General features: G+C 47.2%; 1 protein-coding gene across 4 annotated transcripts in view; it reads right to left on the reverse strand.

Annotated features, from left to right (window-relative positions):
• EMB2458 (FtsH extracellular protease family) overlaps positions 1–16,704 on the reverse strand; it is a 137,214-nt gene that overhangs the window by 30,194 nt on the left and 90,316 nt on the right. For 2 of the 4 annotated variants that reach the window (XR_015269627.1, XM_086823020.1), the window contains exon 11: positions 1,719–1,847. Coding sequence is in view for 2 of the 4 variants with exons in the window: in XM_086823020.1 (XP_086679146.1) it covers positions 1,719–1,847 (129 nt within the window). In the remaining 2 variants the exon portion in view is untranslated. Of the gene's footprint in view, positions 1–1,637; positions 1,848–16,704 lie in introns of all 4 variants that reach the window. The other 2 variants (XR_015269626.1, XM_086823018.1) reach the window with 1 other exon arrangement.

Below are 16,704 nucleotides of genomic sequence, written 5' to 3' on the forward strand. Positions count from 1 at the left end.
GGTGGGCCATCAAGGGCCTGCTGCTGTGGTGAGGGTCGGGGTCTCCTGCGAGGGCAGGCCTTGGCCAGATGACCAACCTGCCTGCAAAGGAAGCCCTGGTTCCGGAGCCCCGAGAACTCCACTCTCTGATCAATCCATCCCCCCCAGGTAGCTGAATGACCTTAGGAAGGGAGGAGATGTCAGACACCAAAACTCTCACCGAAGGTAGCCCAGCTGCTCTGGCCACCACTGAAGCTGCTGTGGGGCCAGTCTCTAGTACCGAGCCCACCAATGCTCCTAGCCTAGAGAGGAGCGGAAGATACTCCCGGCGGAGTCCAGGGAAGCAAATTGTAACATGGAAAAGGCGCTCTCCCTGCTCAGCCGCTGCTGGGTCAAAGCCATGCTGCCAAGGTCTGAAGAAAGCCCGAGCACCCCTGATGTCAAGGGGACTCATGGCAAGGACCTTGGCCACGCTCTGGGCGGTCTCGAACTCGATCTGGTAATGTCCACGGCCCAGTAGCTGTACGTCCAGGATCTTGCCCACATCTGCAAGAAGGCGGGCCTGGAGAAGATCCCGGATCTCCCCTCTGCTGGGGCGAGTGCCGACTATACGGCAGATAGTGGAATGAGCCTGGAGGCGTTCCACCTCTGCGGTGAGGCTCGCTTCCTCTTCTGGCGAAAGAGAAAGCTTGATGGGGGTGTCCTCAAGGGCGGGCGAGGGGGCTGTGGATGAGTCCCTCTGAGGCGGGGTGGGAGGAGCCTCCATCAGAGTCTGAAGCTATGGCGAAGGCGAGGCGAAAGCGGAGATCCTGCAAGAACCGAGCTGCACACAGAGAGGCGGAAGACGAAGGCCGGAGAAAAAGGAAAAAACCCCCCTGGGGGCGGAAGTTAGCAAGAAAAAGGAGGGGGGGTGAAGCGGCGAAGGAGAAGCCCTAGGGGGGGGGGGGGGGGGAGCTGCGCGCTAGAGGGGAGGGGTGGAGAAAGAGCTGGCGGAGGGGGGGGACGGGGCGATGCAGAGTGGAGGTGGGCGCAAAAGAAGGGGGGGGCGCGAAGGCGAGGAGGGGCGGCGGGCAGTGCAGCGAGGGAGGGGGGCGCAGTAGCGAAGGCAGGCGGGGGAGGACAAGGGGAGGCGCGAGGAATGAGGGGGGGCGCGAGGAAAGAGCAGGCAGGAAGGCGGGGGGCACAGGTGTGCAGGTAGCGCGAGCAGGGAGGGGGGCGGGAGCTTCAGCGAAGAGAGAGAGAGAGAGTTGATATATTAAAGTCTGCACATAGCCAAACATTAAAAAAAACTAATGAATATATGAAATACTCAGAAAATCAATTTGATGACTGTAGCAAAATGTGTGAAAAACTATTGAAAATTCTGGATTATCCATGATTTAGGCAAATGTGCTTCAACAGGTTTCCAACGAGCTCAAAAATACAAGTTTGTGATCCATTTTCTGCACAACACTGCTTTATGTGATATGCACAATATTAAGATCCAGTTTTGAACACCCCCCCCCCCCCCGCCTCCAAAAAATAAAAAAATAAAAAAAAACCTTGCGAGGCTGTGTGATGTACAATTCCCACATGAGCGCATAAGGGTACAAAATCTTTATATCCAACATTTTACACATGGGCACACACACGTTCTCATACTATATAGTGAAACTAACCATTACTTGAAACTCTCCACGATGAAAATCAGATATGGGACAAAATTCTTGGATACTATATAGTGAGGAGGGGTAAACAACCACAAGCAATTTGAAGAGAGCGAATAGCTCCTCATCATCAGTATACTTCCAGGTGACAAAGCTTGATTCCAATCCTCTTGGAACCTCCTTCAACTGTTGAGGTGTCATTCCATCAGTTTTCCTTGCCATCTGCATCCAGACAAAACTTCCATCAACAATGCACACTTGAATTACATGCTTATCAAAGTGAATGTATTAAAGATTACAAGAAATCCCATAACATTTTTGCACATAAAAAAAAGGTATCAGTGCTAGGTCAAGACCAAGAACTGTGGTATAAAATAAGTTCCAAATATTCAACAATTCGCTTGACAGTTCTGTACTGTCAGAATATGCTTGGCATTAAAATATACAGTGCCAAATTCCTCCAATATGAGAATAATAGAGTTCATTCAAAAAAAAATGTAAACCAGTTTTGTGCCTCTTTCTTTGTCTCTTGTTGGTGTTTCTCTGATGGATGCATTGGCCAGTTGCGGAGATTGACCCGTAACATTCTCTGGCCAGGTTTCGAAGCCACACTAGACACCCGGGCCAAAGTGGCTTGGGAGACTGTTATACACCCCAGACGAGAAGGGGGGCTGAATACTATGGATCCAGATATACAATGCAGTATGGTGTAGAGCATTGCTTTGCAAGTTAGCGGTCAGAGGATTGCTTCTAGGCACTAAGCCTTGGAAAATTTTCTTTATGTTTCACATTTCCAGTTGTTCACCTCGTGGTGGTGGAGATAGGATGCTCAGATCATGTTTCCACTTTAATGAGGAAGAGTATAGGGCACCTTCCTCTCCACTTATAGCTGCCATTATCAGAGCCTCGAGAAGCATGAGACCTTTTCTTGTGAAAGAGTCTTCCTAGATTTGAGGATGAGGCTGACAGACAGCCCAATATGCCGAATGACCTCACTACAAATAAGATTGGGTGACCTTTCGGTGCGTCTGGATATATGCAAGTGTTGGAATCAGGGAATCCCAAGAGAAGCTATGGAGGGAGAAATAGTGTCATCATGGTGAAGTGTGTAGAAGAAAGATGAAGCAAGAAGAGAGAAGAAGGTTTAAGCCATGGCTATGGTTGTACAAGGTGAAGAGATAGAGAGGAAGTAAGAGGGAGAGAGAGATGAGATACTAAAGCCAAGAGAGAGCAAGTTTGCACACCACTTAAATGATACTAACTATAATAAGGAATCCACCCAAATACATGCTTTTATAGGCATGTAAGGCCTTATCTTTTGACTCTTAATAAGAGAGTGTTTGCACCTAGTGTGTTCACACCACCAAGGACACTTGACCAGACTCCAAACTAACTCTCAAATACCCAACAAACCCCCTTTGGAGTGATGGTGGAGTTGCATGCAAAACCTTCAATTGTCCCATACTCCAACACAAGCAGAGACCAGACATGTGTTGGAAGGCCACAAAAGAGAGAGAAAGAGAATGTTAGGATTTCAGCTCACAGCCACACAGAGAGATGGAGATAGAGTACACAGATTTGTGAGAGTGACAATCAATGGAGGTGATAGAGTCACCCATCCACATATATCCATCCATAATAATATATGAAAGTAAAAAAGCAATAGATAAGACCGTTCTTTCACACTCGATATCCAAGGGAAACACCACATGGGAAAAAGTGCCCTTGGCAAGGTGGTTAGAGGCGTCAGAGGCGTTTGGTACGAGGCAGGTATGGTACGCTCCTCGAAAGACTCGTATTTTTTCGAGACGTTAGAGGCGTGTTAGAGGCGTCTTTTATATATATAAATACATACATACATACACCAATGAATCATGATAGATATATATATATATATCATATAGATAGTGATAGATAGATTATGAGAGAGAGAGAGAGAGAGAGAGAGAGAGAGAGAAATGAAATGAAATGATATATTAACTTCTCTAAGAGGCCATAATGGCCTATCAGACCAAAACTGAGAGTACATCTGAAGTTGGTGTCTCATCAAAGAGAACAACTAAATGAGACTAAAAAGTACAATAAACTGATTGTCTTACAGTTATAAAAACAGAATTGTAAGACTCCCAGATGATACTGAGTAGAACACATACTGGAAAATACTAGAAAATGTATATCAAGTAGATCCATGTATGCTTATCAGTTGAAGTGTCGCCCTCTCCTTAGATCAAATATCTCCGCCATGGGGCTGTCTAGAATGGAGAGGTTGTAGAAGCGAGGTAGACGCCTCCGATGCAGAGCAATAATGGCTCTTATTTGGCGATGGTAAGGATGTCGTGGTTGGGATCCTCGTGGGCATGGCCGACGAGCACGACACAAGATCACTACTCTATCAGTGGTGACTCCTTGGGAGCATGGTCGGTGCCCTGATGGCCCAATGGAGGTATCCGGAGGTGTGTGGGCTGGGTTGTTGGTGCTGGTGCTGGTGCTGGTGCTGGTGCTGGTGCTGGTGCAGGTGCTATCTGTCACGGTCCTCTGTCTAGGTACATCATGGCTCAGTCTCCTGTCTATCACGAGGGTCTCTCTGTGTCTCCTGAGCTCAAGTAGAAACAATCCCAGGCATCTTTGATCCTCAAACTCCATGACCCTACGTAACGGCCCAAAACCCTCTTGGAAGAGACAGTGATATCTCCCTCGGATCTCATAATAGACTCTACATCGGCAAATGTAGTGTTCCTCTTTCTCTGCCTCCTGGTAGCATAGCTCACAAATGCGATCATCCAAGATCTGATGCACATATTGCCCTGTCTCAATCCACAGCTGGTGTGATGAGTTCCAGATCTGCCCAATGGCACAACATATCCTATGTGATAGGTGTACATCCATGTACGCCGGACGGGTGAATAAATAAAGAGAGAGTCAACTTTCAAGACCTTAGACGGTAGAGTCTAGATTGCAGACGATATCACCATTTAATTTTAGAAAAATTAAGAATGATTGAACACTCAGAAGACAATAGATTCATGATTCATACATCAAAAAGATTCATACATATTACATGCCATCATCATCATAAAGATTCACTCAGAGTCTTAGACTACAGAATCTGAACTATCGGATCTACCACTAGTAGCCTCACTCAAGTCATTAGACTCATCACTACTAGGAGAAGGCTCCTTACTAGATTCTAAATGAAAATCCCCATCTGAGATGAGATTGCCATCATCATCATACTCGGGGCTCCGAGCATCTACATCCTCAAGGGCTCCATCCTCACCAAGTGATGCATCCTCATCTACAGCATAAGTAGAAGAGCTAGTAGAGCCCCGTCGCCGATATGTTTGGATGGGTGGTCGAGCTCCTCTCCGTCTAATCTGGTAGTCTCGACTCGCTACACTAATGCCTCCTCTGCTCGTGGTGGTGGAATGAGAACCACTAGCAACAAGGCACTCACAACCTCGAGTACGGGTGACGTGCATATCTATCTCCTCTAGCTCTCTATGGAGCTCAGCATAGATGGCATCTTCCGGTGTCTCTTGCCTCGGTTGAATGCTCCTAAGGTTCTCTGCAGTGAGTTGGATGTCATTCGGATTTACCTACATTCAAGTTGACAGAATAATAACTTGTAAGTTGTAACTTCTAGGTTACAAGAGAGTCGAGACTAAATAGAAAGCATTAAAATTACAAATTTTGATTATTAGAGAATCAAGATGCCTACTTGCTTCAGGATGTGAAGCTCTTAAAGATTTCGCACCATCCGCAAGTTAGCGCGGCAATATACGAGGCGCTCTAACTGGGATGTGCTAAGCTTGTTCCTAATCTTCGTGTGCACGAGGGAGTATGCACTCCAATTCCTCTCGCATGCACCCACAGAGAAATCCTAAGAGCAAAAAACAAAAATTTAAATTTTAATAATATGACTAAATAGAATAAAGGATTAGAAGATGCAATGGCAAATGACCGTCACCTCGGCAAGGATCCTCATGGCAAAAGCTTGTAGAGATGGGGTGGAATAGCCATATGTCTTCCATCATGAGAGTGGCTTCACCATCACCTCTCTTCTTCTAGAAGTAGGACGAGTGTACGATTGCCCGATCAAGTTGTAGGCAATGAGCTCCTCGTCCATCTTGATTTGAGCTTCATCATTAAGCACACGACACATGTAGACATCTACATTGGACCTGATCTCTTGATCCGAGAAGAGTTCCCTTGTTTTGTAGAGAGGATGGAGAAATGCAGCCATACCATGAAAAGGCCTACGCATCCACCATTGCCACCTCCTCTCCACAATGGTCTTGATCTCATCAAGCCTATTAAAGCACATGCCACATTATACATAGGAAGAATTAAAATCAAGCTTACAAGTTACAAGCACTATGTACACAAGAGTACATGAATTAAAATAACTTACTAACCTTCTTGCACCAAGTGTCGTGCAAGCTTGGAGCTCCTCAATTGCAATTCTCATGAAGTGTGCGAGAAGGCCCAAAGTGGATCCCTCCATGTCCGACATGCGAAGTACTCGGTACAATGGAGTCACCGCAACTACAACGGCCCGTGCATCATCCCAAAAGGAAGGATCCAAGCACTTGCATTGCACCGCATAAGCCTCGGGGCTTAGATGATCATCCCATTCTTCCCACTCTTGGGACACCACCGTGCGTTGAAGCTTGCTACGAACGGCATGTAGTCTCTCCAAAACAATCCACATGTAGGCAAACCTTGTTTTGGAGGGCTTCACGAGCTCCAATCGCAAATAAACACGGAAGATGGCCAAGGGTTTCACCTTCCTAGTGAAGAAGGTCACAAAGGTGGTTGCTTGGGCCAAAATGTCCTTGACCCAAGCCAACTTGCCGATATCTTTCATGAGCAAGTCGCAATGGGATGCACATGGAGTCCAAACAATTGTCCACCATGCGACCCATTGCACGGCAATTGGATGCATTGTCGGTGATGACTTGCACCACATTTGCATAGCCAACCTACAACCCAAAGTGCTCATGTAATTAGTACTACGTGACATGTACTATGTTACATGAACATGTAGACTTATAGTATGTACAATGAATAATTTACCTCGATGATTGCTTGGAGGATGTGTTGGAACATGAAACTCCCAGTTGTCTTTCTACCGGCTTTCCCGGCATCCACCACCCGTAGGAAATACGGGCCAAGAGGGCAAGACACGAGGATGTTGATGATGCTTCTCCTCTTCCAATCACTCCATCCATCAGAGAGGATGCTACATCCATACTTGGCCCATCCCAAGCGAATAGGCTCAAGTGATCTACCAATCCTCTCCTTCTCCTCGGTGAGCTTCTTCGTCCTCATGTAGGCGTAGCTCACTCCCGTCCATCCATCGCATGGACCGACGGCAGCAATGGCCTTGACCATCCTCTTCCATTGCGGGGTTTGAAGAACATGAAAAAAGAGATTGCACTCAATGATGGTGCGTGCAATCTCGATCTCCGCCACTCGTTGCCACTCTTTTACATAGGCCTTCGTGTTTTGAGTGGCTTAGATATTCTGCTCGTATTTGTGCAGAGACGATCCCTTAGTCATAAATGCTACACTGGGAGACCTTTGGTATTGCATTACCCATCCAGGTTCTTTGTTGGAGACAATCGGGAGATCCAACTCGGAGAGACACATATCCATGTTCTGGTTCCTCAAGCACTGTAGACTCCTCCCCTCCCAACCTTCCCTCACATTCAAGCTTGAAGCTCCATAGGTTGTAAGTGTTAAAAAAAAACACCGTATTTTATTGTACAGTATTCGAAAATTTCATATCGTACCAAAAATTCCCGTACGGTATCGTATTTTCGTACCGTGACAACTATGGTGGGTTGTACAAGCCCTCTAGCACCGGCATCATCAAATGGATGTCGTGGTCGCTTTGATTGGGAGCTTGACCCCAATCCTTCCCCAATATTGACACTCGCGCTTCCGGATGCCAAAAAGGGCATGAGTGGTGTCTCTTTCTCGAGCTCTTGTTGTCGAAGAGGTGGGCTTGACCTTGTGTTATCCGCTTGTAAATGAGAGTTCTCCCTAATCACCTCATAGGCAATGGCTTGTGGAATGGATTGACATCCAGAGATTCCACCTCCTCCCAACAGGGATGTAGTGTTGAGGCAGCATGCTGAGAGACAGCCCCAGCTCCGACAGGACACCTCACAGAGAGCCATCACAGATTTCTTTGTGGTACTTACATCCACATCAGAATCTATTGCCCACAACAGTTCCTCTACTACAACATCAAAGCCCACCAACCGTACCCACGCTCCAGAGGAGTTCTTAGTGAGAGAGCTCGATCCATTCTGCGAGTCAGACGTCCCCGACCCAAAGCATCAGGATCCTCCACCACACAGAGGCGGTTTCGTGAGGATCTCCACTGACATGTCACGCTCCCATCACAGAGGCCTGACATTCACTCCACCATCAGATCGGCTCTGGCCGAGGCGGGTATCAACCACCCGCCCTTGCTGAGGCCCCCAAGGCAACAACTAGGGGGCTAGCACAATGAACCTACAGGAGCTGGAGGCATACATCAAGACAGTGAAAGACTACAACAAGAAATTACTAGGCGAACAGAAGAAGGTGCTGGATAGGGTTTTGAACCAACATGAAAAACAGTTGGAAGGCCTCCGCAAGGAGATACAGGGAAAGAACAACAAGATTGAAGAATTGACAGCCCAAGTAAACCACCAGGAAAAGGTAATTCAGATGTTAAAAGAGACCCAGCTGCAACAAACAGGAATGCCACAAACTGCCCCAATGATAGGGGAACTCCGGGCAGAAATGGAAGTCCTAAAGGCTACGGTCAACGACCATACAGTGGAGGAAGGGGAACTAAATATTCAAGAGGGTTTAAGGACTTACTTGGAGCAGTTGAAAGCTGCAAACGATAAGCTACGGGAAGAACTGCAGACCACTAAGAAACATTGGGTGGAGGTGGTGAAGAAGCACAAACCCCCGCAGAGCATCATACATGAGACTCTCGAGGAGGAGAAACACACGAAGGATAGGGCCCTCCATGTACGAGTACGGGGACTACAGGCGGGGGCTTCCCCAAAGGAGGATGCCATGACACTTTGCCAGATGCTAGGAGTGGACGGGATTGCCCCCCCCTTTGCAGATACATGGAGGGCAGGAAAGGATATGACACGAGAGCGACCCCTCATCATTAGATTCCCTAATGCCACCAGCAAACAGTAGGGCTGCCCTCAAGGGCACACAGGTGTACATGGGAGATTATCTCACTCCAGCACAGGTGGCACACCAGCGTGAGGCGATGGTGACTGTTCATGAGGCCCACAGAACAGGCAAGTGGGCTATCTACAAAGATGGTAGAGTCATTATCACTGAGTGCCGTCCCAAATAGGGACGCGGGGTCTATGAGACCAAACACCTAGGGTTGGCAGTATGGAACTGTAATGGCATGCTGTGGTCGAATCCAGGAGGCTTGAGCGAGATTCTCACAGGCAACAATGTCATTTTTTATATAGAGACTCATCAAAGCCCTGAAAGGGGCTTACCATACATAGCCAGGTATGAGTGGGAATCAGCTTTTCGAGGCGAGACCTGCACATCAGGAGGAGAATGTGGCCCTGCGGGGGGTAGCTATCCTTTTTAGATCCCATCTCCCACAAATTCTCAACATCATCCAAGGATGCACGATATCTTTGGGTGCGGCTACACCTTAGCACTGACAGAGTCATCCACATTGCTGTGTGTTATTTTCCACCACGCCACTCCCCTTACACCGCACAGCATGGCCAGTCACTGTACTTACCATTATATGAGGATATCATGGAGTTCAGACACTTGGGGGAAGTCCTCCTGCTCGGGGATTTCAACGCCAAAGGAGGTCAGCAGGTCCCACTACTCGATTTAGACGACCCTTTCACACTACAGGAGTTGGACATCACTGACATAGGCCTGCAGCGATCATCACAGGACCGTGAGGAGGTCACAGTGCACGGGAGCGATTTCTTAGAGCTGGGAGCTGCACATGGTCTCGTTATCTATAACGGGATGTCTCGATGGCCCTCCTCCGGCGCCCTCACCTCCTTCCCTCGGTCAGGAGGTACCAGCACTGTGGACTACCTTATGGGATCTCCGGCTTTGAAACACCTTATCCCCGACTTCTCCATTCCGCCACCCCCTTTTGAAGCTGACCATGCCTACCTCTCTTTCACTCTCACCTGCACACCACCCGTCCCTCCACCACCCCCCCCCCATCTCACATTACACCCAGGTCCTCTTTGATCATGACCACATCTACCGCCAACTCCAGGATGTGGAACCTACTGTCCCCCTATCCACCCTCACAACACAACACACTAGCATACTCCACACATCCGCCACAGCTTGACCACATCTTCACCCTTGGGGCCATAATCGAGGAGGGCAGAGCACGACACGAGAGAATTTACTGCTGCTTTGTGGATTTCCGCAAGGCTTTTGATACTGTTCCCCAAGCCCGCCTCTTACACCGTCTATAGGAGATCGGAGTCCCATCTGACATGGTTTGGAGCATCATCGCTCTCTATGAGTCTGTCACTGGATGAGTGAGAGCCCTAGGAGGTACATCACAAGAGATTTCCAACACTATTGGGGTGAAACAGGGCTGCCCTCTATCACCCACTCTTTTTGGCCTCTACATTCATGAGATCTCGAGCTTCATTGATGGATCAGGCAGGGCTGGTCCCACACTGGCACGCATATTGATCCCCATACTACTTTATGCAGATGACATCGTCCTCCTCTCAGACTCAGCTGAAGGGCTTCAGAGACAGTTGGATGCCTTACATGACTTTTGCACTCAACGGGACCTCTCCGCCGTTAACCTTGGTAAAACCAAGGTAATGGTCTTCAATACCTCTCGGCCAGTCACATCCAGATTGAGCTTCACTTATAGAGGGGATCCTGTGGAGATTGTCTCGCTCTATGTCTACCCGGGCATCACTTTCAGTGGCCCATGCTTTACCGTGCTTCCCGCAGCACATGCCAAAGTGACGCAGGGATATGCAGCCTTGAGCTTACTTGAGCGGCAGTGCTTCCAGGCACATTTCCAGGAGCCCAGGATGAAGGGCTGGCTTTTTGACACCCTCGTCACACCAGCCTTGTTGTATGGAGCAGCTTTCTAGGGCTTGATTTATCCGATGAGGATTGGCAACGAGTTGAGAGGCCCCAGGTCATGATGTTCTCCCGTATGATCCGCAGCAAACCATCAGTCCCACACCAGATTATCCAAGCAGAGTTTGCTGCAACCCCGATGGTAGTGGAGGCACTCTTCCAGACAGTCACATACCTCCATCGCATCAGTCACATGGATCCCCGTAGGTACCCGAGGCTTGCCCTAGAGTCTTCCAGACACCTAGCACTTGAGGGGCACTCTGGAGTATGGTATGCACTAGTTTCCACTTGGTTCTCAGTATAGGGGCTCTGCATGGACCGCCTACCCCCCCTTCAGTAGAGTTTGGACTCCCCTTTTTTCTAGCTGTCTCACGAGGATACCAACCAGGTTATCCGGTCAGATCTTCTTAGCCTCTACACACATTGCACATGGATCACACTCCCGGAGCTCCCCACACGAAGATGCACTTTTACAGAGACCACTTTCTCACACTCATTGAGGATGGATTCATCCAGCAGCCGGGCTACTTGAGTGTTCACATGTTCCATGCCATGCGGATTGCGATTGGCCAGATACGGGTTTCTTCCCACCGCCTCAGAGTGGAGACAGGTAGAGCTGAGCGCATCTTCAGAGCCGGGAAGCTCGTACGAACACCCAGAGAGGAGCGGATCTACCGACTATGCCACACAGAGGTTGAGACGGAGGAGCATTACATATGCCGCTGCCCAGTATACTATGAGATCCACGGGAGGTTTCACTGTCTATTTCGAGAGGGATTCGATCCACTCTCCAAGATCATTGACTTCCAGGACCAGTGTTGCCTGGGCCTCTTCCTACTTGAGCTCACAGACACACAGGGACACCTTTTTGAGACATAGGCCCCAGCCACCCCGCCCCCTCCCTCAGCAGCCAACCATCACCAATTTCTTCCGGACCAAGGACGTGGAGGATACTACCGACATAGTGGATCTTGTGGACCATCCACGCGCTGCTCTGGACGTACCTCGCCCGCGAGGAGTTACCTCAGACCGAGCCTCTGCACTCCAGCGTGCCCGACGCCCTCGACCCCCCTATCGGCCACGATCACCTCATAAGCTCCAGATCCAGGACAGCTCTGCCGCTATCAAGCTACCTTTCCATGTGGCATAGCTGAGGGGGACCTTTCGGCCATACTCGTCAGCCCCATGCTTGACATTTTGGAGAGTGGTATACCATCTACTCGGAGCTGATGTTGCTCCCATGTTTTTATGTTCTTAGTATTCCATGACGAGTTTCCATGGACAGTTTTGTATCACCCCAGTGAGATAGCTATATTTATGTTTTCTTTCTGTTTTATTTTCCATTCCATGATGAGATATAAGATGGACATCATTGTATCACTTTGGTCTCATAGGCCCATTGGGTCTTTAGAAGACGCTTAATCTCTCTCTCTCTCTCTCTCTCTCTCTCTCTCTCTCTCTCATCAGCCACCCCTACCCCCACCACAAGATCCCCGTCCCACCAACTCCACCTTCTTCACAAAGGGCATGGTCCTCAAGGCCATTCGTAGACTATGCAATGGGCGGACTCACTCCCGAGTACATCTCGCATGCCAATGATACCCTGGCGTCCCTACTATAGCCTACATGTTCAATAGAGCCCTTTGTGAAGGATTTCCACCCTCTTGGTCCACCAACACCATCACCCCCATGCTCAAAGCCGGAGATCCACTTGATCCTAATAATTGCAGGACGATCATGATTGGCCACACATTGGCCAAACTCTATGGATCGGTGCTAGAGGCGGAACGCAGTTCGTTTGTAGAGAGCCACGGATGCAGAACCTCACGACAGGCTGGCTTTCGGAGGAACTATTCTACTCTTGACCACATCTTCACCCTCCGAGCCATCATCGAGGAGGGTAGAGCACGACATAAAAGAATTTACTGTTGCTTTGTGGATTTCCGCAAAGCTTTTGATATTGTACCCTAAGCCAGCCTCCTACACCATCTATAGGAGATCGGAGTCCCATCTAACATGGTTTGGAGCGTCATCGCCCTCTATGAGTCCGTCACTGGACGAGTGAGAGCCCCAAGTACATCACAAGAGATTTCAAGCACTATTGGGGTGAAACAGGGCTGCCTTCTATCACCCACTCTTTTCGGCCTCTACATTGATGAGATCTCGAGCTTTATTGACGGATTAGGCGGGGTCCCACACTGGCAGGCATATTGATCCCCATACTACTTTATGCAGATGACATCGTCCTCCTCTCAGACTCAGCCGAAGAGCCTCACAGACAGTTGGATGCCTTACATGACTTTTGTACTCAGCGGGACCTCTCCGTTAATCTTGGTAAAACCAAGATAATGGTCTTCAATACCTCTCGCCCTTCACATCCGGATTGAGCTTCACATATAGAGGGCATCCTCTGGAGATTGTCTCATCCTATGTCTACCTTGGTGTCACTTTCAGTGGCCCACACTTTACCATGCTTCCCGCCGCACATGCCAAAGTGACACGGTGATATGCAACCTTGAGCTTACTTGAGCGGGAGTGCTTCTGAGAACATTTCCAAGAGCCCAGGACGAAGGGCTGGCTTTTTGGCACCCTCGTCACACCAGCCTTAATGTATGGAGCAACCTTCTGGGGCCAGATTTATCCGATGAGGATTGGCAGCGAGTTGAGAGCCCCATGTCATGATGTTCTCCCGTATGATCCACAATAAACCATAAGTCCCACACCAGATTATCCAGGCAGAGTTTGCTGCAACCCCGATGAGGCGGAGAATTCCGTCGTCCTTTTTTTGGAAAAGAACAGGTGCCCCCCAAGGAGAGCTACTGGGCGTACGAATCCTTGCTCAATGAGTTGGGAAAGTTGCTCTTTAAGTTCAATGGCTTCAGGAAGGGACATTTTATAGGGCGATTTTGAGACGGGTTGAGCTCCAGGGATCACCTCGATTTCATGATTGACTTCTCGAGGAGGCGGTAGCCCTGTAAGCTCGTCAGGGAAGACGTCAGAGAATTCTTGGAGCCAAGAGGGTTCTGTCTCCTTACTAGGTTCAATGGCTTTGTTGAGCTTGACTAAGAAAACTTGCTGACCCTCACGTGTTCCCTTGAGAAGATGTTTTGCCTTGACACGTGGGGGCCCTCTTCAGAACCAAGGGACGTATTACGGATGCGCAGTTAGTTTGAGATGGCCATGAGACCATACGGTCGACAGGTACTTGAAAACTCTAAACGAATGATTTTGGTTTATTGAATTACATATATATATACTTATATATGATATATTACTTGAAGAGGCACAAGCTGCTGCTACACCTGCTGATGCTCCTGCCACTGATGATCCACCCGCCGCCACTGCTCCTGCTGGACGTGAGCACTACTCATCGGACATGTATACCGATGTGAGCTCATCTGATCAGAAGGCAGAAGAGGGCATGCAAGTTCGCACAAAAAACGCAGCCAAGGGGCTGAAGCGACTAGTGGAGCAAACGTTGGCAGGACAGGCAGAAAGCGCTGCTCTTCAGGAGGGCAAAGCAAAAAATGTCAAAATAGTGCTACTCACGCGGCTGGTCAAAACGTAGCAGAGGCGTTGCTGATGGCTGTGGACTGGCGACGACAGCAGAAATAGAGAGACAACATTGGCAGCAAGGTTGTGAAGGCACCAATATCATCAGCTTCAGCAGTGGCGGAAAACTCAACCTTAATGATGATGGCAACTGTAGAGCTTCACGGAGTCCAACAGAAAAACACAAAAATCCTAAGTTTAGAATACCTACAAAACGCAAAAACCCTAAAATGTTATGGAAATGAGAATTCTAGAATTAATTGTGGAATTATTTGATATTTTATGTGATATTTATGGTACACTCATTTGCCACATGGTCATGGTGGCTACACGCGAGAGCGTGGAGTAGTGGTTGCATCGTGTTGGGCGGATAAGCGAGATTTAATGTCTCTTATGTTATTGGTGAGCAGATCAGTGCAGGGAGTAGCGTGGGTGCGATGGATTTTGGCCATTTCGTTGCCGTCGTATTTTGATGTGCGACAATGGTCGCCCGCCCATAGTTTCATTAAATTAAATTGCTATAATTTTAATGTAAATAGACAAGCTTGGAAACCAAGTTACTTTTTTTTATTAATGGCCCAAAGTGGAATGAATTAAGCTATATTTGTAAGCACTTGCTTTTTGCTAATACATAAATACATGCATGAGGAAACGTGCTCACTCATGCATGGGGGGAGATTGAATCCAATCTTTTTGCCGTGCATAGTTACTATATTTATCTCCTTCTTGTTTATTTGCAAAAAGCTTGAAGCTATGGTTATGGAGGTTTATTTAACAGCATTGGTATCAAAGCTTTGGATTGATTCAAGCTTCTTGAAGCCGATCGAAGACTTATGGACAAAGAGGTGAAAGACACAAAGGCAGAGGTGATTTTGGTAATTTTTTAATTTAATTTGAAGAAGAATACGTTTATGTTTATATATGGTTTAAAGAAGGCTTGTTTTTAACCACTGGACAACAAATCTCCATCAATCTATTGTCCAAAGGGTAAAACAAGGTGAAAAACCTTTAGTGGATTTGAGAAAACCATAAAACCACCTTTAATCTCACTAATCCTCTTCATAATCCATCTTTATAGATAAAATCAACTCATTGAGGAAATTCTTGCTCTAGCTTCAAAACTGCTAAGCCTATCCTCAGCTTGAATTGTATAATGGAAGACTAATATAAATCCTGCAATTTACAGATTTTTAAAATTATCCCCTTGAAAGTAAAGTACGCTACCCTGATTTCATGAAAGGGATGAAGATTAAAGTTGTGTAAAACGTTATATTCTACAGCTTTATAATATAAGCTTTAAAACTCATATTATAAAGCTTGGGTTTTAATATTTTAGTTTTAATTTTATTATTTATTTTTATTTTTGTTAATGGCCACACCACTCAAGTACAAGCTTCAAGCAAATTCAACATCAAGGATTACAAGAGGAAAAGCAATTTGAGCAAACTCAGGATCAAGCTTCAAGCGAATTCAATAGCAAGGATTACAAGAGGAAAAGCAATTTGAGCAAACTCAAGATCTTCAAAGCATTATCCGAGACTACCATCGAAACTCTATAAAATCAACAATATCTCATACTTTTGTTATGACTTATTTTTTGTTGATTAAATGACACTACTTACTCTTCAACATATGAGCTTCCGAATTCTTACGATCTACGGATGAAAGCTAAGTAATAAATACACTTTCTAAATTTTATAAATTAACAATTGAAGTTTGATAATATATTATGAATTTAAACTAACATGTAGATAAATATATGCAAAATTGAAACCGGTGAAACAAACACTCGCACATAAAACACTTCAACGCCATTGAGAACCTAGAAAAGGAAAACAAATAGGGGGAGCTAGAGTGCTCCTGCAAACAGTACATGGACACCGATTGGCCCCAAAACACAGTGGCGCCCCTTGCGGTATTTCTTTAATTGATTATAAGAGCTTTGATTACAATAAGGCTCGGAACTTAGCCGTCATAGTAGAACTCCTGAAGCCTGCAAATACCCTGCATCATGGCTTCATATCCACTCGGCATCCACAAACAAGTCGAGCCATTGTTCACCTCAAAAGACACTCTCACACATTGAGTCCTGCATACATAACTCTTCTCCCATGATCAGGGCTGCCACAACCATCCATAGCCTCTCACCCTATGAACAACATCACACCCTGACACATCCAGTGCTTCTGCATCACAACACAGACTCTCAAACTCTCTCTCAAAAAAGAACTCGTATCACAGCACACCATACCATACAGTCGGCACACCTGTACCAACCCTCTCTACCTTCCAAGGGTACTATCCATCTCTATCATGGATTCCCTGTCCCCTGCCCAATCAGTAGCAAGGTTGTACCAAACATGTGTCCATTCCTGTACCTTCTGCCTGC

The sequence above is a fragment of the Cibotium barometz genome, chromosome 29, assembly GCF_041138505.1.
Source record: "Cibotium barometz isolate CiBa-2024 chromosome 29, ASM4113850v1, whole genome shotgun sequence".
In the NCBI taxonomy this organism is placed as follows: domain Eukaryota; kingdom Viridiplantae; phylum Streptophyta; class Polypodiopsida; order Cyatheales; family Cibotiaceae; genus Cibotium; species Cibotium barometz.